Source organism: Drosophila gunungcola, chromosome 3R (genome assembly GCF_025200985.1).
Source record: "Drosophila gunungcola strain Sukarami chromosome 3R, Dgunungcola_SK_2, whole genome shotgun sequence".
Lineage (NCBI taxonomy): Eukaryota > Metazoa > Arthropoda > Insecta > Diptera > Drosophilidae > Drosophila > Drosophila gunungcola.
The window spans coordinates 26,254,768-26,279,840 of NC_069139.1; the positions used below are offsets into that span (position 1 = coordinate 26,254,768).

The 25,073-nt window shown below is 40.1% G+C and overlaps 1 protein-coding gene across 5 annotated transcripts in view; it reads right to left on the bottom strand.

Moving 5' to 3' along the window:
• Positions 1-471: 471 nt before the first annotated feature.
• The window catches only part of LOC128251989 (histone-lysine N-methyltransferase, H3 lysine-79 specific), a 44,183-nt gene continuing 19,581 nt past the window's right edge, over positions 472-25,073 (bottom strand). For 3 of the 5 annotated variants that reach the window (XM_052979297.1, XM_052979296.1, XM_052979294.1), the window contains exons 3-9: positions 12,933-14,199; positions 12,113-12,696; positions 11,804-11,979; positions 7,255-10,998; positions 5,340-5,558; positions 4,356-4,889; positions 472-2,102 (exon numbers count right to left, since the gene is read on the bottom strand). In XM_052979297.1, the coding sequence (XP_052835257.1) occupies positions 985-2,102; positions 4,356-4,889; positions 5,340-5,558; positions 7,255-10,998; positions 11,804-11,979; positions 12,113-12,696; positions 12,933-13,211 (6,654 nt within the window). In that variant the 5' untranslated portion in view covers positions 13,212-14,199 and the 3' untranslated portion in view covers positions 472-984. Of the gene's footprint in view, positions 2,103-2,512; positions 3,055-4,355; positions 4,890-5,339; positions 5,559-7,254; positions 10,999-11,803; positions 11,980-12,112; positions 12,697-12,932; positions 14,200-14,401; positions 14,510-25,073 lie in introns of those variants that run through there. The other 2 variants (XM_052979298.1, XR_008267267.1) reach the window with 2 other exon arrangements.

Genomic DNA, 25,073 nt, shown 5'->3' on the forward strand with positions numbered 1-25,073 from the left:
GAATGCATGTTGCTTGTATACGTTATCTAATTCCCTCTACTTCAGTTTAGATTTATTGTTTTTCGATTAATCTGTTAAAGTTGTTGTATATCTTCTGCTTGCTATTTGAGCACATCCAGTACACCAAATACTTATATTCCTATGAGCGGAAACAAAGTAGAAAATAAAAAACCAAAACAGTCTAAAAATGGTTTAAAACGAACGGTAAATTGTTTGTGCTATACATGAATATATTTTGTATGCCGTAATATTAAAATATTATTGCCAAATCATTCAAGGCAAAGTAAAACATTTGCGACATTGACTTTGTTTAAATATCTTTATATACATTCGATTTACCATCCATCTTCGTCGTCGTGAAAACAGGAACGGTCTTGGAATTTAAGGGTTGGTCCCAATTCAACGTGGCGAAACTGTAGTCGTATTTTTAAAAATAATTTTAATATAAAACCGAGAAAATAAAAAGACGGATTTTGTAACATTAGTTTACAGTTTTATTTCAAAATAATAAAGACAAAACATTCAACTTATGGGCAAACGTAATTAAACAATAAGTCAAATTAAATACATAATCATAATAATTGGTAATCGGTACAGAGAAGTCAGTAACATTGTTCATTAGCAGTTGGGTTCATTCGGGTTCAACCTTATAACCAAATACGAAAAACGTCGCTAGTCTAGTTAAAATTATCATTGAAATAAAAACACACACTGGTGACAGGAAAGCTGGTGGATAGCAATAATCAAATAAAACAAGGCAAATGGAGAGCTGGGCTATACAATAAGTTAGCTATGCATACACAATTCATTTAGTTAAAATTACAAAAAATCTTCATTAAATACAGTACAATTCAAAGGATGTTCCATATACACTGTGATCCCATCCATTTCAAATAATCTGGCTAAAAAGCAGCAAAGCCTTGCACACTTTTCTCGATATCTCTCCGTTCCATTCAGCAAATTGAACTAAATTAGTTTACTAAATTAATTACTCGTTGTGGTGGTTGAGTTGTTGTTAATGTTCATGTTGTTATTGGGTGGCAGCAGGTCGCCCGTCTGGCTGCGACTGTCCATTGACCAGTCCCAGTCCTTGCCCTTTGGCCGGAATTTGGATGATTTGTGATGGTGCTGCTGTTGCTGCTGCTGTTGCTGCTGCTGATGCTGATGGTTAAAGACGCTATGGTGCGGCGATGACTTCTCCTTGGGCGATTTTCCAGATTTTCCCAGGAGAGGAGCAGCTGCTACTCCACCGATGTTATTCGGAGCATCCAAATTGGGTGGCCCATTGCCCGCCGCATCAGCGGCCGTGGGCGGTGCACTGGAGTTCGAGTAGGCCAGCAGTTCGTCGCAGTCGTACTCCCAGTTTCGTTCGCAGAACTTCTTCTTGTAGTGCTTTTCCGAACTGCTCTTCGACTTGCGCTGATACTTCAGCGGTATTCCGCCCAAATCGCCGGACCCCGGTGGTCCACTGGCCAAGGGCGGAGTGGCCACACTGGCGGCACTGGGACTCGGAGTCCTGGGCAAGCCCACGTCCGACAGCGGCGGCGACTCAATGGCACTGGGATCGACTGGCGACACGGTTTTCAGGGACCCACCAGCACCATGGAGCGAGGAGGATGCAGAGGATTTGATGCTGCTGTCGCTTAAGTGATCTGACAGGTGGTGGTGGTGGTGGTGGTGCTGCTGCTGCTGTTGGTGGTGCTGCATCTGCACCTGTTGTTGTTGTTGCTGCTGCGCCTGCTGCTGCTGCTGGTGATGGTGGTTGCCGCTGCTGATGCCTCCACCGCCGCTGATGTTGTTGAGCTGGCCGTGATGGTTGTACAGGCTATTGCTGCTGCTGCCTCCGCTGCCAATGGGCAGCTCCAGCTGCGAGGAGCTGGACGAGGTGGACAAAAACGTGCGCACCGCATCCGAATTGCTGCTGCTGTGCGTAATGCCCGAGTCCGGCGACGTGTTGCAACTGATCGAGGCCGGAACTGTGTCGCCGTCAATGCTCCGCCTGGTCTTATCCAATTCAGTGCTGGCGAAGGCCACCAGTCGATCGAATCCGGAGCTGACGCGATGCTGCCAGTGGGTTTCATCATCGGCGGCTATAACATCATCTGGGGAGTATGAACAAAAATCGTCGTTAGCTTAATCTCATTTCAGCATGTGGCAATAGTGCGAATGTTTTTGATTTGGCTTGGGTGAAGTTGGTGAGTTTCGGTGGGTTTTTGGGAAATAGTCAGTCGGATAGGGGTGATAACGATAACGATAACGATAACAACACGGGCGATAACGCGCCGTGTCCTAAGCTTTTTCCATATTTAATTTATCTTCTTGGTACAGTTGCGTTGCGCTTTGCGTGCAGGGGGAATTTTGTTCGTGTTGATTTGTGTTTATGGCTGTTTTTGATGTGCATTGTGTGTGGTAAATGTTTAAACAAAGGTGTTACGTAATGAAAGTAAAATAAATAAATCATAACAAAATCATAATTAAAAGAAAGAAACCAATTAGGCGCAACAGAACTTACCTCATGCTCGTAAAAATTTCATAAATTTTGTTCGGGATATTTAATTATAATTTGGATTTTGGCATATAAATTCTGTACTTTTAGTAGGTAAATTATTAAACGCAAAAATTAAAAGTTGTCTTTTGTAGGTTTCTGATTTGAAATCATTGTTTTTCATCAGGTTTTTTTTTTTTTGTTTTGTATTCTGCTTATTATTTATGGTTATTAGAAGATTGTTTTTCTTTCGCCCCAACAACAAACATGTTTTCAGTTTTGCTTTTCGTTGGTTTGGTTTGGTTTGGTTTGTTTGAGGAATTTTGAGGTATGCAAGTCAATTCAATTCAATTCAGTTCAATGCAAGTCAATTCAATGCAATCGATCGATCATTGGTTATTGGGGTACAGTGGGGCAACTACTACTACTATCGGCCATAACATATCCGTTCAGATTCTGATTACTATGGGCAGCTGATAGTTTCGTTGGCGCGCCAGACAAAGTCGTGCGAAGGCGACGTCTGGGATCGTAATTAGTTATAGTACGACGTTGCGTTGCCAAATCGTTAACTGTATGGAGTAGAGCATAATAGAAGGGATAATAAAGAAGGCTGGATAAGATGGGACATAATTGGTTTGGTTTTGGTTTTGTTTTTGGTTTTGTTTTGGTTGTTTTTGGTACTTATAGCATTACCAATTTGCATATGCAGTTTTTGGTTCGAATTTTAGTAAAAATTGAAAATTAATTATGCATTATAATTATGATAACATTCCAGAAAGTTGATTTTTGGGTTAATTTTGAAATAAATGTTTGCTTTTATGGGGGTGTATGTGTGTTGTATATCTATGTATGGTTTTTACAAAAGAGCTTTTTAGCTTTATGTGTGTGTTGTTGTGTTTGCGGGTGGCTCTGGGTAACATATCATATATGCAGTAGGTACAGAGATGATTGATTTGGCATGACGCTTAATATAAAAGAGGAGCTAAATTACTTTCAGCATGTTGGATGTTGTTGGCTTTGATTTTGTGGTCATTTGCTTTGTTTTTATATAATACAGAAATGTTTGTTGAGGCATCGAAAATATAAGAAAAGCCCACTTAAGTTCTTGAAAACATAGATAGTTTGTATACACTCTCTCTCGCGATAATCTTTAAATGCGTCTATTGTTTTTTCAGTTTTGTTTGTAGTTAAATATGGATAGTTCCTTCTTTACTTTTGGTTTTCTTCACTTTCTAAGTTTAATTTCAATGTTGATGGCAAAAATAAAAATACAAAAAGCAATACAAAATCATAATCAAATAAAATAAAATACTCAAAGCTACATATAAACGAAAAAAAGCAACAATTACAGTGTGCACTACAAGTGTGATGGACAAAAACCAAACTACGAAGAACACGCAACATTTAAAATGAGTTCAGTGGTGAGAAATTAAGATAATTTGTTTTGCATGTTATATTTACAATAGGTAAAATTTAAATGTAAATGTGAATATATAATTGTTTTAAGATGTGTGTGCAGTGCTGTTTTAAAAAGCAATTCAAGCCGAGTCAGAGTTGGAATTAGATCCTGAGCCAGAGCCAGAGTCAGAATCCGAGGATGAGGACTCGCTATCGGACACCACATCCTTCTCCGCCTCCGATTCAGATTGCGAATCCTCTTCCGGTTCCGGTTTCGGTTCCGGCTCTGCTCGCTTCATTGTTAGATCTTCTGCCACCGTTTGGGCGGCTAGTCGAGTTTGGTAATTGTGCTGGTGAACAATGTGTGGTTCTAGCAGGTAGGCTACGTGTGCTGGTGGTGGTGCTTGTTGTGGTGCATATTTGGTTGGTGATACCGTGGACAAGCTTGCGGCTTGGTCTACGTATAGCTTACCATCGTCGGCGGCATTGCCACTGCGCTGTCCGCCCAAAGTGGGCGTGGTGCTGTGACTGTGACTGTGACCGTGACCGTGATTGTGCCCATGACCAAGGCCATGTCCCAAATGGGGCACCCTCAGTTGCTGCTGCTGGGCCAGCTGCAGGTGTTGCTGCTGCTGTTGCTGCGACTGATGGTGGTGCAGCATTTGCTGCTGCTGCTGCTGCTGCTGTGGGTGGTGCGACAGCTGCATGGCTCGCTCATCGCCCAACAGCGAATTGATCTCGGGACTCATCAGTAGTGGTGGCTCCACCAGCATCTTGCCACTGTTGCTGTTGCTGCGACGTCCGCATGACGACGACGATGACGAGGGCGTGGGGGAGGGCGTGGTCGCGTCGTGAGCCGGAGGCGGCGGCAGCACCTGCCCGTTAACGTACAGGTGTGCGTGGTGCGGCTGCTGCTGCTGCGTCGGTGGCGGCTCGTAGTGCGCCAGTTTAGAGGGGCGAGGCGGTTGCTGGTGCGACGCCAGCGGAGAGCTTCGTTTTATTCCAACTAAAAGATTAAATTAGGAATTTAGAAAAACAAATTAATTTTTAAGAATGTTTAAAATAAACAGTTGGGTATTATTATTGACATGAATTTACTTTTTACAGAAGCTTTATCAATAAAAGTTTGAATTGTGCGCATGTAAGCAAAAGTATAAAAGATATATTTGATAGATTCCTTGATCCTCATGTTTGATATTAGCAAAAATATATATAATTTATAGCTTCTATAACACATATATTATAATAAATGTTTATATTTAGTCATGTTCCAATGTGAATAAGTCGTTCAAATTAAGGGCTGTCTCAAGGAAGCACATTAATCATAATATTGTAACTTAAAGTAAGCTATACGCGCTTTAATTTGACTATTAAATTAAACTATTTCCATTTAAACTGAAAGTATTTGCTGGAGATCAAGCAAAGGCATAGCTCATGAAAACCAACCCATACTTACGCTCGACTTTGTGCGGCGTTCCATTAAGATTGGCACCATGGTGATGGTAGCTGTGGGCCGGCGGCGCCTGATGAGCATAATGCGTGGCCAGATCCAAGCCAGGAGGCGGTACTCCCGTTGAAGATGAAGAGGCAGCGGCTGCTGCACGGCGTTGACGTTCCTCGGTCTCTTCCTTGTATTTCCTGGCGCGCACATGATCCTGCAGCGAGGCAGCTAGTCCTAAAGAAAATTAAATGTAGTATTTATAAATAAATTTTTGATAGTTTTAAATTTTTGGTTGATGATAAAAGTATGAACAAATAAGTTTTTTTAAATTGAAAAATATCCAGTGAAAGCGACTAGCTTGTATCTAAAATAGTTTTTGAATGAAAGCTTTCTTAAGAGCGATCGCTCGCAGGCATACACCGCTCCATCTTCAAACTTTTAACGAGTTTTTCTCGAAACTCGACTATAAATATACCGATCGGTTTTAAATTAAAACTCAATCATCTTGAATGTGTTCTACCATTTGGAAGAATTTAAGAATTCATTTTTATAAGCCTAAGAAATTATTTTTTTTTTTAACCGACTCCATTTTGTTAATATTTGATATATATTTTAAAGATCTTCCCCTACGATCCTATGATATAGATGTAGGAAAAATATATTTAGCTTTCATAATCATTTAACATTTTTATACCCTTGCAGAGGGTATTATAATTTCAGTCAGAAGTTTGCAACGCAGTGAAGGAGACGTTTCCGACCCTATAAAGTATATATATTCTTGATCAGCATCACTAGTAGAGTCGATCTAGCCATGTCCGTCTGTCCGTCCGTTTATATGCAAACTAGTCTCTCAGTTTTAAAGCTATCTGCATGAAACTTTCCCAAAAGTTATCTTTCTATTGCAGGTAGTATATAAGTCGGAACGAGCCGGATCGGACGACTATAGCATATAGCTCCCATAGGAACAATCGGAAAAATAAATGAAAAAAAATTATAACTTTGCTGTTTTTTAATTTTTTGTTTAGTTCTTCGACATATAGTAATGGTAAAATATTTCCGATTTACGGTTTAAATTTCATCAAAATCGGACGACTATAGCATATAGCTCCCATAGGAACAATCGGAAAAATAAATGAAAAAAAATTATAGCTTTGCTGTTTTTTAATTTTTTGTTTAGTTCTTCGAGATATAGTAATGGTTTAATATTTCAGAATTACGGTTTTAATTTCATCAAAATCGGACGACAATAGCATATAGCTCCCATACGAACAATCGGAAAAATAAATGAAAAAAATTATAACTTTTCTGTTTTTAAATTTTTTGTTTAGTTCTTCGACATATAGCAATGTTTAATTATTTCAGAATTATGGTATAAATCTTATCAAAATCGGACGTCTATAGCATATAGCTCCCATAGAAATAATAAAAATATATAAAATAACTATCTAATAATTGAGCTGCAAATCATCATAGTTTCAATGTTTTTTTTTAGCACAAACTCAAGTAAATCATAATTTAAATGTTTTCAAAAGTATTTAATTAATGCAATAGCTGCAAGGGTATATGAACTTTGCTTTCCTTCTTGTTTTCTTAATATTTTGTAAAAAAAAAAAATTGTAAATAGATTTAAAAGTTACGTTATAATGTGCAACAAGTTTCAAAACACTCTACCTTGTTAATATTTGATATGTTTTAAAGATCGTAGGTTATTGTAGGCGAAATATAATTTTTTTTAAATTATTTTTCTTAATATTTTGTAAAAAAAATTTAAATAGAAAGAAAGTAACGTTAAAAGTTTCAAAACATTCTATCTAGTACTTTCTTTAACAAAAACTCCAAAGATCGCCTATTTTTTCGTGGGTTACACTAAATAGCCCCTGAACGACTTAATTTGTCGAGGTTTCAAGTAGAAAAGGAAACTTAAACGTACCCTCGAGTGGAGGATTGGCACCATTGAGACGCGGTCCCCGCGAAGAGGCTGCTCCCACCGATCCCGAGCCCTTCGACTGCTTCTGCTCTTCGTGGAAATAGGCCTCGATGCTGCCCTTCAGCTCCGCTCGGGGCAGAGCCACCGGCTGATAGTCCCGTCCAGAGCGAACAGCAGCGGAGTGGGTCGTGGGCGGTGCAGTGCCTGCATTGGCTCGAGCGCCGGCCTGCGCCTTCTGGACATAGGCCACATGTGCCAAAGTGGCCAGATTGCTGTTCCCTCCGGCGGCAGCTGCGACAGCACCCACTCCTGGTCCTCGCTCCTGGGCATAGCTGGTGGGATGTGGCTCCTGGGACTCCTCGGAGAGCGGACGAACATGCACTCGCTCCGGTCGCTGGGCATTCAAGTTGATCAGCAGCCGATCGTTGGATCGCTCATTGAGGAAGGCTCGCTCCATGAAGTTGGCGCCACTTGTGCTCATGTTCACGGCTGCATTTATGATGCTCTGATGCGAGATCTCCAGAGTTCGCTCAATCTCCCCGTTGACCAAATCGCCAATGGTCTTGCCCGAAGTGGCAGCTCCTGCCTGTCCCGAAAGCGGTGGCGTGGCCTGTGGCGGCCCATGCTGGCTCAGCTTTTCCTGCGAAAGGTGACGACGCAGGGCCATCTTGGCGGGTGAAACCTGCGTGTAATCCGGCTGCGATGAGTTCGAGCTTGGCCTGCTTGGCGGACGGATGCGATAGCCGCTGTAGTCCGAGTTGGCGGAACTGGCACGCGGCAGCAGCTCCAGCGGTTGTTGCTGTGGCTCCACAATCAATTGCTCACGGCTTCCCGAACGCTGCAGATGATTATCAGCCGGCGGTGCCTTAAACTCATTGGGATGATGCGCATGCGCATGCGGATGTGGATGAGGGTGCTGGTGCTGGTGCTGCACATGCTGCTGCATACGATGTTGCTGGTGATGATGATGCTGCTGCTGGTGATGCTGCTGCTGCTGGTGATGATGCTGCTGCTGCTGTTGCTCCTCCACTCGCATGTGCTGACGCTGTGCCGCATGAGCAGCGGCGGCCAGCATGAGCTGCTGTTGCTGGAGCTGCTGCTGCTGCTGAACCATAAAGTGCTCGTAGCTGCTGGCGCTCACGGAACTGCGTCGCCGCTGGTAGCCCAGATCGGCAGGAGTCGTCTGCTGGCCAGCTGCATACAAAGCAGCCATGTGAGAGGGTGGAGGCGGTGGTGGTGGCGGTGCCTGTCGAACCGGCGAGTACTTCGGTTCCTTAGCTGCCTGGTACTTGTTCGATCCGGATACCGATCCCGTGACCTTGCCTACTGCCCCGCCATAAGCGCCGTAGGGAAGATTTGCTGGCGGGGGCGGCGCCGTGGAAGCAGTGGCTCCTGCCCCCGGACCGGGCAGTGGTGGTGTTATGGGCGATATAGTTGTGTTGGCGTTCAGATGCATCAAACCCTGCGTGGACACGGTGATGATGTTGTGCAGATTATTGGGCAGCGACTGGGCAGATGGATTCATGGCGGCAGCCGGTTGCTGCTTCGATCGCTTGGGCGCCGGACTGTGCAGGGGAGATGGGGATGGCGACGAGTCCACTGCCTTGCTGCGCAGCTCCTGATCCTCGTTCAAGGCTGTGGTGATGATGCTCTTCAACCGATCCTCGAAGTTTGCCACCTTGGGAGATTCCTGCTTCCGACTGGCCGACATTCCGGGAAGCTCACACTTGGGCAGCTGCGAGAGCTGCTGCTGTTGCTTGGGTGCCGGCATCAGGGTGCTATCCTTGTAGTGGTGGCCAGGTGAGGACTTAATGCTCACTGGAGCAGTGGGCGGAGTTGGGGGAGTGGGCTCTTGAATCGCTTTGCTCTTGCCATTCACTTGGTAAGTGGGCGCCGCTGCTCCCTGGAACTTGCCAGCCTCAATTTGGCGGCAGGTCTCCACGATTTTTTGGGCCAGCACTTCGGGATTGCTTTCCTGGATCTTGCCCACTTCCGGCACCTCTGGCCACTCCTGCGAACGCGCCCGATGCTCACGACTGCGGCGGGAGTTCTTCGCAGTGTTTAGTTTATTGTTTTGCACTGTCAGAGAATTTGTAGCGTTGGCGGCGGCGGCGGATGAGGAGGAGGATGCAGATGAGGTCCCCGTTGACACAATCAGGTTTGTGCCTTGCGCCAAAAGTGTCGCAGCGGTGGACCTCTCCTCCGCTGTCTTCTGCAGCACCGTTGTCTCCTGTTCGATGGTGGACACCTGGGCGTAAAGTTTCTTGCGCTGGCTCAGTGTATTCGCAATCTCCTTCAGCACCAGCTCCTGGGCAGTGGTCTCCGAAAGTTCCGGTGCCACCTCCAGCTTCACCTTGCCATTGACCGTACCACCGCATAGTTTCTGGTACTCGGCCAGGTTCTTCAGCTGCTTGTTGAGCAGTAGCTTCTGCTCGCCCTCGTAGAAGGTGACTTCGTTCCGCATCCTGCTTGCAGTGTGCTGCAGATCCTTGTGCCTGCCCACAATCTCCTTCGCCTGGGCGATCAGATCGTTGGGCGAGTTCACATGGATGCCCAGCTCGTTCATGCGCACCTTAAGCAGAGCCACACTGTCATCGATCAGCACCTTGATCTGCTTGTCCAGCTGACTGGCTCTGTTCTTCAGCCTGGCCATGCGCTCCTGCTCTTGGGCGATCTGCTTCTGAACCTGCGGCACATAGGCGCTGGACTTCATGTGCTCAATCATCGATGTGTACTGAGAACGAAACACATCCAACAGAATCTGCAGAGCGTAAGGCGTGTCCTGTGGCGCAGATGGAATATCCAACTCCGTGTGTGCCATGCTTTCCGTGAGCAGAGCTGTAAGCTGTTGATCCACGGTTCCAGGAGCTGCTGGCAGCTTCTTGGTCATGGTATCCAGGGATGTACTCAACACCGTCTGCTTGTGCAAGGCTTCCAGACCAACAATCTTCAGGGATTTTCTGCCACGCGCCCCCTTCTTCATGCGTCCCTTACGACCAGGTCCGGCACTCGCTGCCCGCGGTTGATCCTCCTTGGAGCTGGACTCCTTGCTGGCCACCGCTGCCGCCGCCGCCGCGGCTGCCGCCTCCGCTTCCCTTTGGGCAGCTGCCGCGGATTTGCTGGCAATGGCCGCTTTCCTGGTCAACTTTTTGCGCTTTTTCTGCGTCGTTGCTCGTGCCTGTCGGCCAACTGATCCTCCGCCCATTCCACCGCCATTGCTGCCGCCATTGCTGTTGGAGTTGTTGTTCTCCTCGTCATCCGACTGCGAACTCTTGCCCTTGGAGCTGCACCAGTCGGACCAAACCTTCCTGGTCATCGGTCCATTCGAGGCGGAGGTGGTGTTGGTGGCCGTGGTGGTGTTGCCACCATTGCCATTCGTCGCCTCGCCATCGCTCTCCGTACTGCTCTCCATGTCCAGACTGCGTTGCTGCTGCTGTTGCTGGTGCTGCTGTTGCTGCTGCTGCTGTTGCTGCTGCTGTTGCAGCTGCTGGCGTGTTTTGGAGGCAGCTTGTGGCCCACTGGCAGCTGCTATGCCCCCGCCGCTGACATTGGCCGGCGATTGGGACTGATTTCGCTGCTGATGGGCGGCGGTAGCGGCAGCTCCGTTCGACTGTTCTCGCTCCCGCTGATGGTTGCTGTTGTTGTTGTTGCTGGCGTGATGGTTGCTGTTGTTATGATGGTTGTTGTGATGATGCTGGCCAACATTCGCCTCACGCTTGGCACGATCTCGTGTGGTGCGAACAGTTCCTGTGAGACAAGATAAATATATTTAATAATTAATAAAGAATACTTTTAAGGACCTAGACTAAAACCTAATTGCCATATCAACGCATTTCTTGAACACATTGATACTATTGCAATAAAAATAAAAGGAATAAGCATTTTTAAAGAATATATTAATCTTAATTAAACCGTTTTCTCGTCTTCACTGAAGCAATTATAAATATATATTTCAATAAAACCCTAGCAACCAAAAGCATTTACAACAAAGATTAATCTAACTTGGTTAAATCAATCACTTGATTAAATCGTTTCTATGACAAATTTGTCCGATTTTAAATAAAATAAAGGAATCATAATAATACCTTAATAAACATCTATGTATAGAAATCTAACCAAAAAAAACCGCACAATTTCCTAGTAAATTTATATTATTATTGTCTTAAACTTAAAGAACTAATTAAATTATGACATTAGCTCTCTTCAAAGCTAAAGAAAACAATAATAAGAACAAAAATACCGTTCATAATATTTATTTCCTAAATCTGATTTTAAATATCTAAATCACATTGAACTGATTTTAGAAAATTATAATTGACTTGATAGCGATTAAATTTATAACATTTTATGATAAGATTAAAAACAGATTTTTATTCCAATAGTGATTGATTAGAGAAAAACCATAAAAGATGAAAGGAACTTCTTGATTATAACAGTGAGTGATTGGTTGGGAATATGGCGATGATGGCTGATTTTGTGTGTATTGTGTGGTTGTTTGATTTCCCATTAGTGCATCCTTTATCTCTGTCGTCTGTCGTCCTTCTGAACTTACCAACACTCTCGTGATCGTTGCCGCCTTTCGTTTTCAGGCGCTGAAAGTATCGCTCCAATATGGTGCGATCTATTACGTGCAGATAATACGAGACGGGCTTGCAGGTCCAGGAAACGGAGCCCTTGAGGGGCGGAATCTCGCTGACGTGCATTATGGTGCCAATGTCGCTGAGGTTTCTGCAATAAAGTATTACGATTAGGTACAAATTTATTCAACAAAAGCTTAAGGTTTATATCCTGGACATCATCGTATTCAATTGTCAGAGCCAGAATAGTACCTTAGATTTGTAATACAACAACAACAACCAACCTGTCCGTTATCCGAAAGTTCAGCGGACAGAACGACTTAGAGGACACGACCCGCGCTCCGTCGCGCAGATCCGCAAACCGTTCCTTGAGCTGGTGGTCCACCGTCGGGCCAAAGGCGAAGTTGTTAACAAAGACCAGCGTCGAGGAGGTGATCTTCTCACGATGTTCATCGACCAGAAAATCACCCTTGATCAGTTTATATTCGCAGAAGCGCTTGCCAAACCATCCCATATACTGGCGAAAGATCACGTCCATGCGCTCCGCATATCGCGCAGGAGTGTCCGCCTTCTCGATGCCAATGCACGTTTTCAGGGGAAAGGATCCGGCCATCTGGAGGACCACCTGGCCCACTCCCGAGCCGAGATCGATGAACGTGTCCTCCTTGCTGACGGTGACGTGCTTGAGCATCTGCTGAACCAGCTCGTAGCTCGTCTCGCCATAAACCTCTGGCGAAAAGGGCTCATACTGGTTGAGTTTATCCGGATCGAGTACGGCAGCATTGTATACTAATTGCAAAATGTGTCTTAGAAGGCTAGGGTGAGCGAACTTGTTCAGGCGCTCGGCGGGCAGTGAAGTTCCTTTTTCCTATAAGAAGCGAAAATAGTATATTTAAAATCATGGAACCAATTTAATTAAACAACAAAAATTGTAATCCAAAAAGAAAAATGTAGCAAAACTATCCATAAAAGAACTTCAACCAATTAAGGTAAGAAACCTTCGAAAATGTAATCTTGACAACACTTTGATCAACGAAATATTTGCGTAGTTTTTCTTTTCAAATAATTTTCTATTAGTACTATAACAAGGGTATACAAACTCACCAATGCAACGATGCTGTCGACGGCCTTATTGAAGCGATCGACCAGACCGGTCATAGTCTTATAGCAGGCAGTGTCAATTTGATGGAGATTGGTCTCCTCGAAGGCCGATGACATCGATGGCAGTTCATCGCAGACGAACTTAATGGTGTCGATAATGTCGATGCCATTATCGTGCTTATCTTGTCCGTGTCCGATTTGCAGGGGCCAGGCGAAGGAAATGACATCGGAGGAGCCAGCGGGCGAGCGCAACACCAAGTCCTTGACTTGGGGTGTGGCCATATTTTTCCGCTTTCCTTAGCCAGGCTTTTTTTTTTGTATTTTTGTCTATTTTGTTGTGTTTTTTTTTTGGTGTCCGTGGCAAGGGGCGAGATCGGTTTTTTTTTTTTTTTTTTTTTTTTTTTGGGTGTTTGGACACTAAAACAACGTCTGCTTTTTGTTGTTATAGTTGGTTTTTGTGGTAGTGTCGTTTGAGATTTTGATTTTTTATGATGCGCTTATGAGGGTGAGTCTATGATAGGTGCTAAACGACTTGATGATCAAAAATTGGCATATGATTTGTGTTTCTGTATTTTAACTTGTGTAGAGGCGTTTGCGTTACGGTTTACGGTTACGACTATGGTCTACGTTTATTTTAAATGGTTTCTTCTTCTGGTTGTTGTTGATGTCTTAGGAACAGTGGCAGCGTTGGGTTAATGTATTGGGCTAATAGTATAATATTATGCTTCAACTACTCTAGACGTTGCGTTTCGTGGCGTTACGTCGCGTTTGCTCTTAACGTTATTGCTGCTCCTGCTGCTGCTGCTGCTGCTCTGCTGCCTCTTCTACTTCCGTTGCGGCCGCTTCTCTTTCCGTTTCCGGTTCCTCTTCCACTCACTTCCGCTCTTCCTCCAGCAGCAGCGTCAAAATACAAAAGTAACTGATGATAGTTGCGTAGTTTGATATTTTGCTGGATGTTAAGAAAACGATGCATTTTCTTCAGTGTGCGGGAACAACATTTTCCAAATGCTTTCCTTTCTCCCAATAATTTCTGTTTCGAATTCTTCTTGCTGCCGCCGTTGCTGTTGCATTATAGATTCCCACCGTTCCGTTTCGATTCAGTGCGTTCCGTGGCACTCACTCGTTCCCCAACACCGTTGCGCATATTGCACGCGCCTCGGCCCAGTTTTGGCAAGTGTTTCAATGGAATTTGCTGTTATTATGCTTTTACAACACACGCGCCGCCGCCTTTAATTTATATACAGATTTGAAAGTGTTTTCTAGTTTGAGTCTGTAACAAGAGAGAAAAGAAGAGAAGACAATGGTAAAAACATAAATAAACAACATAATCAAAACAAATTGTTTTTAAAAAAATGCGTGGTCAAGAACTTGATGATTTTTATGGTTAGCGAGTATTGAAAATGCGGTTCAATGCCAAAGGTCTGATGGTGCTTTATAATAGTGCAGAGGTATATGTTGTAGATAAATCTTACATTCTATATTTAAGCTAATTTATACTGAACCAGTAGCTATGTTGAATAACCTTTTAAATATAGTTCAACTATTTTAATGACAAAAAAAGTGTGTTCACTGGTTTTGCTTTAGTCAGTTATTGAATGAAATAACGACGACTACTTGGTCTTATTTAAGTTTAGAAACTGTATTTTATTCCGAACTGTTTCCAAAAGTATTCAAATCTTATGCGTCGAATAAAACGGAAAAAAGATAGAAGGGACCTAAACCAATCAATTTATATAGAGGTAGCTACGGGACTCTAGTCATACCGTTGAAGATTATATTATATTATTATTTTTTTTAAATTTCCCTGAGCGCCGAGAGAACAAATTTAGTTATTTTTATTCTACCATGTTAGTTTTAAATATTTTAGGTCTTAGAATGATACAAGTTGGATTCTTGAACGCCTGAGATACTTTATTAATTTCGTAACTGCCAAATATTCCCACATTGGGGTTTGTTCGAACTGTCACCGATATATTTCATCATTGATATGCAACACCTCTTTCCCTGTGGGTTTTGCTTTATGTTTTTGTGCTCAGGGTGGCTTTCGTTATATTTGTTTATTATGCTAATTAGTCATGCCAGGCACGTTTCAGGGCTTTTTTTTAATATACTTTGTATTTAATGTGATGCCATTTATTTTTTGCTTATTCTATTTTTGGTGGGCGTAGACGCAAAGTCAGCGACAATGTGACTTCATTAGCATAAACAGCGTTGACGACAGCTTTCCTCGAGGAAAACAGGGGTTGGGAATAGCCAGCCACGAAAAATCGATAACAACCCCAAGGCCTGGGGTTTGAATTAAAGAATGACTGAAAATTAAATGTCCGTCACTTGAATATTTTCTAATTAAAGCTTACTCGTCAGAGGTATTTAAAGTCACCGCTGAGGCGGATTAGTTGCAGCTTAAAGCTTCAATAAACCCATATAAAAAGGGAGATATCCAGTCTAGCGTTAAAATTTTGGCTAGACAAGCGCCACATTAAATTGAATGGGTTTTTGGCCTGCACACACACATGGACAAAAAATATATAGCAATGGCTATATATGTTCTAGCTCAGTCTGGCAACTGCAAACAAAATTGCAGTACATTATATAAACAAGTGCTGTTATGTGGCATCACATCGTTGTTGTTTATGCATGCACGTGTGCGCATCCAACCAACCTCCCCGCTTCGAAATATGTATCTACATCTCCTATGCGTGTGTATCCGTATCTATATAAATATATGTATATGCAACCATGACAGCCCCAACAGACAGCCAGACAAGAGCTCCATGTGGCATCTGTCTCCTCCTTGATTCTCCACCCCTTATTGGCCACTGCCCCTTTCCGAAAGCATATTCCGCCCACAGGTCGCCCATTTCGCCGGTCAAGCCGACAAACAACAATATGCGGGCTATAACAACGGATAGCTACAGAGGCAACGACGACGTCAACAATTTATTGTTAATCAATAACATGCAATGAATTTTATTTTCAGTATTTAAGCGCCATCGGGCATTTGCAGTTTAAGAGAAATGTGCGTGTGGCAATGAAAACCTGGTGAGAAAATGTCTGCCATGTCGCAAGGAGAGAAAGTGATAAGAATGAACTTTAATTGTAGAGAATAGACGAAAATAATGGTTAGAAAAAAAAGCAATATTTTTGCTTATTTTGTGTCTGAGATTATATACTTTCATTAGTAGTGAAAAAATGCGTTAATATATACATAATTAGCCTTTTCTCTCCTCATAAATGGTTTAAGTGGATCTTATTGGATACCCTAACATCACTGTTTGGTATATATTCTACACCCTGGGCGGGCAAACAAGCCCATTTAACAGGCATTGAACTTATAGTCTGCCGCCGAAACCATTCGTTGTCGATTTTTGGATGTAACCGTAAATTGCGGCTTGCAAACAAGAAAGTCAAAGTTAGGGTGGCCCAGACAGACGACTAAGAAGGCTCCTTTATCATCCCTTTGGTCCTTTTACTGCTGTCTAGTCGACAAAGTGAAAGCATGTGTGAGCAATTTCGCATGTTTCTAATGAAATTTATTCAAAACAACAGAGGACATTTCATTCAAATAATTTTCCGGAAGGGCTGTGAAAAGGTTTTTTTTTTCTTATCCCCACTTTGGTTGAAGTGAAACAAATCAAAACGTCGCAGGGTCGAAAAAAACGGGTACATAAAATAATTTTAAGTTATCATTCAATTCTAAAAATTTAAAGTTAGACTATTAAAACTGTATTAATTTGGGTTTTCTGATATTAGCTGTTTATATTTTAGGAACAAAAATTGCTTAGCTAGTCAGACAATGCTGTGTTATTTATATCATATACTTTGGTTTATAATTATTTTTTTTTGCCCGTAGAGGCGTGACACACTTTCCGCTGTTCTAGTATACACAAACAAACATTTACTGAGAAAAGTTGACACAGTTATGAAACCCATAGAGAAAAGATAAAAGGGAGCTTAGTGGGGTACATTCAGCCATCGGCAACATTGCGCTTTTAATCAACTTAAAAAGAACATACAATTTTCAGTTTTTCCTTTTTTATAATGTACATTGAAAACAAAAAACAAGAGTTTGCTTCGTTTATACCAAAATATAGCTTGAAAAAATAATAAATTATTAAGGCAAAAAAAGATTTGTTTTTAAAAATGTATTGTACCTATGGGCAAATCGAAATTAAACCCTTAATCTAAAATATTAAAGAAATTGATAAATATTAAAAAACAGCTAAGTATTTAATTATATACATTTTTTTCCGACTGCCCTTATGCCCTGCAATAGAAAAAACAATTTTAGGAACGTTTCATCAAGATAGGATTGAAATTAAGAGACTAGTTAGCAAAGAAAGAAACTTTCGGGCGGACATAACAAGATCGTAATCATAATTTTTGGAAACTTTTATCTGAAATTATAATAGCATCTCCAAAGGAACAAAAATATAATAAGTATTTGACAGTGTCCGAATCAGTTTTAATATTATTCTTATAATTTTTGTTCTGTGTAGTAGCAGAAAACGCCCACGCAAACTGTTATTATTATTATTTTTTTCTCTTTCTCTTTTGCAATATCATTTGCGTGTGTTGTTTTCTGTGTTTGCCTTTCCTTTTTTATTTTATGACTCTGCCTGCCACGCTGTCTGCCTTGTTTACAGCTTGCCTCCTCTCATTTTCTGTATTTGCTGATATCCCAAACTAAAATAATAAAATGTGAGCCATATACAACAGTTTTGAAAATGAATTTTTCGAGCGGGAGGGAGAGCTTGGGTGACTAGTTTTATTATAATGGCGATTGTGTGTCAAGGTCAGCAATTGTGGCAGCGATTAACAAATCAGCTATATACTAATATACATTGTTAACTCTGTTAGCTTGCAGTTCTCTGTTTCGGGTAAAGTTAATTTTCTTGATTTTGGTTTCCTTAAAAAAATATATTTCTATATTCAATTTTGTCGCATTTGCCTTTGATTTTGTTTTGGTATTAATTTAATTTGTATTTTCTCTGCTCCCATGGTCATGTGCTGTGATTTGTTGCTGCCCACCCGAAGGTCAAAATAGTTTACGCTTTGATTTCTCGTTAATTATTGCTGTTCTCCAGTGCTCAAAGCGTTATCTTGTTTTTTGTTGATTTTCATGTTAGCCTTTGTTATAAAAACATATATAATTTCAGACTCCTATTCATCTGGTTAAAGATGATTAAAAATTCACATTTGACATTAACAACAGATTTGCTTTGAACAGCTAACTAAAATAATATTTAAACTAAAGTATAAAAATGGCAAAACAATAAAAATAACTTTGTAATCTATAACAAACAAAAAGTTAAATAAATAATTTTTAGGTTTTAGTCATTTTAATAATAGTTTTGCCTCTTGCTTATAGGACCAAAGTCTTATCTGTTGTTTTTCAACTGCATTGAGGTCAGTATATACATACATACATATTTACGTAGTTTCATTGAATCATGTAGTTTGTAATCATGTTTCCAGGAACGCAAGCGCATGGCTTTAATTCATTTTCAATATTTTGTACTGATAAGAATTTCCTATGTTGAATAATTGTATAAAAGCGCAACCTGTTGGCATGTGGGGGCCATCAAATGTTTTTCTTCTTTATGTTTTTAAACAAACAACGAAAATATTGATAAGATACGACAATTGTTGACCTACTTACAAATGCTTTTTATTAACGAAAAGCAACATGTATTTAAAATGAAGGAAAAAAAAAAAACTTGTAGAGGTAACCATGTGACATTAACCGCAATGAAGGAAGTTCCATTTTTTTTCCTTCAGTTTTTGAACCAGGCTGCAAGTCAAACACCTGCCAGGCAGGGTCAGAAAGGAAGACAACAAAAGATCGCCAGCATTTCGGTGTGGTACGTGCCAGGGGGAATTCCCCTTGTTTATTTTTTTCTCGAGCTCCCCTTTTAAGATCCGTTTGGGAAGGTCATCAATCGCTTTGCTTATATATAATTTTATGTCCTGCGGTTTTGTAAAAAGAAACAGCTGCATCTTTAAACACATGGCAAACAGGAAAATTCACAGCTTTTGAGTAAAAAATGCAGTACATACATGTAAAGAAAAGGTTTACTGAGGTACGTGCGAGGGAAACCAAACAAGCACTGTAATTAAGTTCACATAAAATTAAGACAACTATATTTCGATGGGTTGGTGAATGTTGATTTTGCTGTGGAATTATAGTTGGTGGTGAAAAAGAGCTCACAAACAACATCGTTAAATCTTATAATACCTTGACGAGCTCTATACAACAACTATTAAAGATACACCATAAAAAACGTCTTTCTGCTAAGATAAAAACTTATTTATAAAACAGTTACGTAATCTTATAGATCATAAAGTTATTTACATGAGCTGGATTAAAAAAAGATTAAAGTATGCAATCATAGCTTGGGTAAAGTAAGATTTTAAATTAAATAGACGCTAAAAACATGTCTATAGTTCTCTAATAATAAATATACAATAATAAAATTACTCCAATATTTTAAATTAGATAAACCTATTTAAATAACAACATATTTAATGCACTATGGTTTTAAGTTTCCGACCAAAAGATGTTTGAAGCCTATAACAAAAGATTTTTAAATGATCTTAAGAAGTAGTGTAGTAATTGAAACTCAGTCAAGAACCTTTAAGTTCCTGCATAGCGGCGTTGTTGCCAAACTTCACGCAAATACACATTAACGCATTTTGGAGCTGCCACACCCAGAACTTGAAATGCACAAAGAATCACCAAGAAACCTAAAATCAAAAAAAAAAAAAGAGGAAAAAACATCGACCCCACCCACTAAAGTTTTTTGGTTTTTCTGACAGCAAAGGTGAACCAAACTTCAAAAGAGGAGCAGAGAAATTAGACAAGAGCTCTCTGGGAGTAATCGATTTTAAATTACCATAAAGAACCTGCCAGAGAAAAACTTTTCACATCAAAGCAAAAGATCAGAACAAAAGCCATCATGTATTTTTGGTTTAAATAATTTAAAGTCATTTAAACTGAGAACCGAAAAGTAAAATTTAAAATGTTCTCAAGCAAAAATCACTTGGGCTGAGTTAAAAAAAAAAACATCGCAACCAGAGTTTCCAAAATTCTTTCAAATACGAAAAAAAATAAAAAATTTTAAATGCCAACACAAATTATTTAAAATAGGGCAATGAAACAGTTTAGAACAGTAACTAAACTAAAGCGGGGAATTTTATGAACAAAAACTTATAAGAATTCCCAGGAAAGGCACTTTGCCGTTAAATAATGCCTTCTGCTTAATCAATAATGTTTGTTGGCAAGGCACACAAAGGAGACTGACGAATAAGCCTCGAGCTCAATTTGCGCTTAGAATTTTCAAATTTAAGTATGTGCTTTTGTTTTGTATGGCGGTAGAAACTTTGTCCCTGAGGCTGAACAAGTAACAATGAGAAATTTTTAAGGAAAATTCGAGAAAGGATTTTGGTTTATATTTTGATACAATTTTAAGATTTTTATCTTCTACTAGTGAACAATTTTTTTTTTATATTCACACCTAGTAAATCTGAACAGTGAAGACAAAAAGCAATACAGATTTAAAAAATTGCTTACCTTAAATGATTACAAGTTTTTGTATAAGCAGAAAACTTACTTTTTTATTCGAAGAGATAACAAGTGTTAAGGTTTTCTTAACTTTCTTTGATAATTTGAAGGATTTGAATATATTTGTAGTAGTACTTTAATAATTATATCAATTCTGGGTGGTAACTTAGGTATTAAATAAGTTCGTATATGTTTCGTTACAATGCTGTATTCAACTATTTTAGTAAAATGATTTTTCCTACGTATGCTAATTAACTTCTCAGGCTGACAATTTAATGAAACATGATACCCGTGTTTTAAAGAGTACCAGAACAGAAGCAGCAAAAAAATAAACAAAAAAAAGCGGGTGGTTTGAATTCGGGCTGGGTAGGAGTATAAGAATGAAAACTGATGATGGGATGGTGTTGCTTTTGGTGGTTATGGGGCGGTTTATTAACACAGACGACCGTCGGCGTCCCTTCTGCTCAGCTTCTGGTTCTCTACGAGACCTCTCGACCTCTTCGTCATCGGCAAAGCCATCAACTTGTTTATTTTTTCGTACAGGGTTGCTGATTCTCCGGTTCTCGGTCCCATTCTATTGCTGGGTAGGTGGAAATTGGTAGAGACTGCTACTCTTTTGGCATTAATTGCTTTATCGATTTTTTTCGAGCATTTCCCCCAAGCAAACACCGCACCCACCCACCCCCTCTGTTGCTTGTTGTTGTTTTTAGCACAAGGACGTGAAAAAATAAAACAAAGCTGGTGAATACCACTCGTGTGTTGCCCTCTCCTTTACTTCTTATATTTCCTTCTCACTCTTTCCGTCTGCCTTGGTTACTGTGAATGAATGCGAATAAGAAGCACTGGAAAAACTGGGCGGCGATGGGCAGCGCGAAAGTGGAAAAGGCTGTGGAAAACATGGAAAGAAAATGCACTCGCTGAATGAAGCTTTGCAAAATAAAAGCGGAAAAAAACGCACCTGCCGCAGTTTTCAAAAGGTTCACAAATAACGCCGAGAAAAGCAAAATAGAAGCCGGGGAGAGAGCAAATGTAGGCCAACCCATTTTTCCGCCCACTCGGAAAAACCAAAACAGCGACAGAGTTGCCATCCCAAAGAGGGAAAATGAGAAAAACAGAAATGCATGTAAAATGCAAAATGAGTTCAACGCCGGCAGCGAAATAACAGCTACAACTACAGACCGCCAGGCGGCGCCTCAACAAAAACTTCTCTGTAAATGCACAAAAAAATAATCCAACGAAGCGGGAAAAAAAAACTGCAGTAAAAGTGTGTGCAAGCAAAAGCCCCCAAAAAACGAGGTCAACTATTTTTGCAAGTAGAAAGAGGCGGAGGGAGCGGCTAGTTGTGGGTGGGAGTGGGCGGCAGTCGACTGCATTGGTTCAATTGCGTGCTTAGTTAGTAGGTTATGTTTATGAAAATTTGCATAATTACAAGCACCATACCCAACCGACAACACGCCTACAAAGTAAATATAAAACAGTGCAAATATTTGCACGTTAAATTAAGCACCCGACTAGATTTAAAGTAAGATATGTTAGGATAACTTTGCAGTTTTAAGGGAAACTAACGCAAATGGGCTTCAGCAAGTTAAATTATTGTTAATTCAAAAAAAAGTATTTAGAAACATATGTACATGTTTAAAGAAAATTTCGTATAAATAACACCATCATAACAAGAAATAAACATTTAATAATATTTAGTCAAATGTTTTTTTAAAAATTTATTTAAAATTTAGAATACATTTATAGCCAATTCTAGTGATTTATGATCATATCAATAATCTTAGATCAATAAATTCATAATTATAACTTGTTGATAATGTGTCTTCTTGTTTTTAAAGACGTTTACTGATAATTGAAAAATCTCTTAAAGCAAAACTAAACTCACTGCATGAATTTATTCACTCATTTCTTTCAACATTCAACTTTTAAACAAACTGAAGTGCGGCAACATCGCTGCGTAGGAGGAAAAAACTTGAAATGGGTCAGTAATTAAAACTCGTCGCCTGCAGGCGTCAATTGTTAAAAAAAATATATAAAATCGCTAAAAAAAATGTCCGACTAAAATGTCAAGGAAGATACATAAAAGAATCTGAATTAGAAATAATTGGAACACAAGTAAAGCAGTTGAAATCAAAGAAAGGCATAGAAGATAAACTGTCTAAATGGTCGAAGTTTTTAAAACTTAAACTAAATTCTCTTCTTTTTATGGTATTAAAATACTTTTTGTTACATTTAACAAACCAATAAAGCAGTTTGAGGAAAAAAATCTAAATTGTGACATATAAAAAACAATGTTTGGCAAGAGCAGCTGTCATTCACGTAACGTTCTTTAAAAAATATATATTTTCAAAACACCAAACAGAAACCCAAAAACAACCGTTGGACCCAATGACATTACTAAAACATGCTGAAAATACAAGAGGAAACCAACGCAACTCAAAGGAAATTGCAGAATGCCTTAAATAAATAAGATAAAAGCCTGGCTAAATTACAGAGTTAAAAGATAATATTGTAGAACGAAATAACAAAGGGAAGCAAAAAAAGGAAAGAAAATCAACAAACTAAATCAAAAGAACAGCGACAATATACACACCCTTGGATTGAGAACAACAAAATCAAAAAGGACAACGGCAGAATTGAATGAAAACCCCAATAATAGACCGCGATGTTGCCAATTTTCACTGTTCTAAGCACAGACAGAGTTGCCCATCCACTTTCCTAAGCTAGAAGCTCAAACGACCGATAAAAACGGAATGAACGATGGAGGAAAAAAAAATATATAAAACAAAGTAGAAATTGAAAACATCCTTCCTGGGTAGCGTTTGTCAGGTTGGTGGTTGCCCAAACTACTGATGAAATTTATATGGGAAAACCCGAACAATGGTGGCCAGGGGGTGGATGAGTGACGTGCGGGGGTGAGTTTTCCCAGCGCCAGTAGTGCAACAATTTTCCTTGGTGTGTGTAGCAGAAGAACCTGCCACAAGGGTTGCCAGCCAGAAATTCTAGAGACTCCTGAGCTCTCCCCGAAGGGATGGATGGCCGAGGTGCAATGCTCTAATGCCAATGCAGAGAAAAAAAATTACTGCAAATGTTGGCTTTATTTTATTTCCTGGACATAGCTTAGCATAAAACTATTATTTTTAATAAGATTAAAAAACAATTTAATTTTTGATTTAAAAAAAGGTTTTGGGAAATATTAAAATATTAGTTTTTTTAAATAGAGTTTATCAAATAAATCTTGAATAACTCAATTTGTCATCCAAACAACTTAATGATTTACTAACTTTAAATAGCAATTGTATGCATTGAAATCATTATATTGAGACGCAGCCACAGATAAGATGAAATATTGATTTCCTCAAATTATTTGCTCTCGGTGTAAGAACTTGGAAGGAGTACGACGGGAGTTTCCGGATAAGTAGCAAAAGCGCCGTAATAAAATCTGTCTAACAATATTGGGTGGTTCGGGTCGTGTAGAATTTGAATTTTGGTTTCGGGTTATGGGTTATGGGTTGAGTCCTGATGGTCTGGAGCTTCGCAAAGTGGGCTGAAAGGTGGGTGGTAGAGCTCTTGAAACATTTCTGTTGTTGCTGCCTGTGACAGCGCAAAATAAAGTGGGGCCCAAAAAGGGGGTTGGTTTACGGGAGAAATGCCAGATGATATATAGTAAAAAAAAAATCTAAATTGAAAAAAATTTGTTGTTGAGGTTGAGACAGAAAATTTATGGTGAAACGCTCATAGAGAGAGCCATAAACTAAAGTAGAAGAAAAGTTCGGTGAGAAAATAATAAAAATAAAATAGAGGAAGGCAAGGTACAAAGTAAGTTGAGAAAAGCGATTAAATTTCATGAATTATGGCTAACACACAACTATAGGATGGGAAGCTGTAAGCCGAGATGAGTTACGATAGATAAAACGAAACCAAAGAGTAGAAAGTTGAAGTACAAAGCGAGCCAAGCTGTAACTAAATTTTGAGTGAAAACTGGCTTGGCATTAAAGCTGCAAAGTTTGTAAACATCGTTTGGTTGAAACCTAAATTTAACATCCAGCAAAAAGTTAACTTGCTTTTTAAATTCAGCCACTAAAAATACGCAAAAACAAAATTAAACAAAGAAAAATAATTTATATGCGAAACATTTGTGTTTGCATTTAGCCCAAAAATGTGGGGAATGGAACAAAAAAGGAAACATTTAAATTAAACACACAGCATAGCAGACATTGACAGTTTCAGTTCATTGAACTGAACTTAATTAAAAATCAAGTTGAAGGTCGCTCTCTCGTTTCAGAGTGTGTGTAAATATGTGGCCAATGTGCCGTAAAGAAAATACACTTGCATGTATGTATGTATGTTAAATTTGAATATAAAACGTTTTTCGATCCAAAATCCAACAAAAGTCAGCCTTTTGTGATCAAAAATACGTTTAAACAAACTGGTAATACGGCAAAGGTCAGTGAACATATTTTACAATAACAATAATAAAGACAAAAAAAACCAGACACAACAAGTGAAGCCCAATGTGAGATTGAGAGAAAAGTAAAAAGGGAGAGGTAAGGGGAGTATCGTTTCGATCATGATTATTT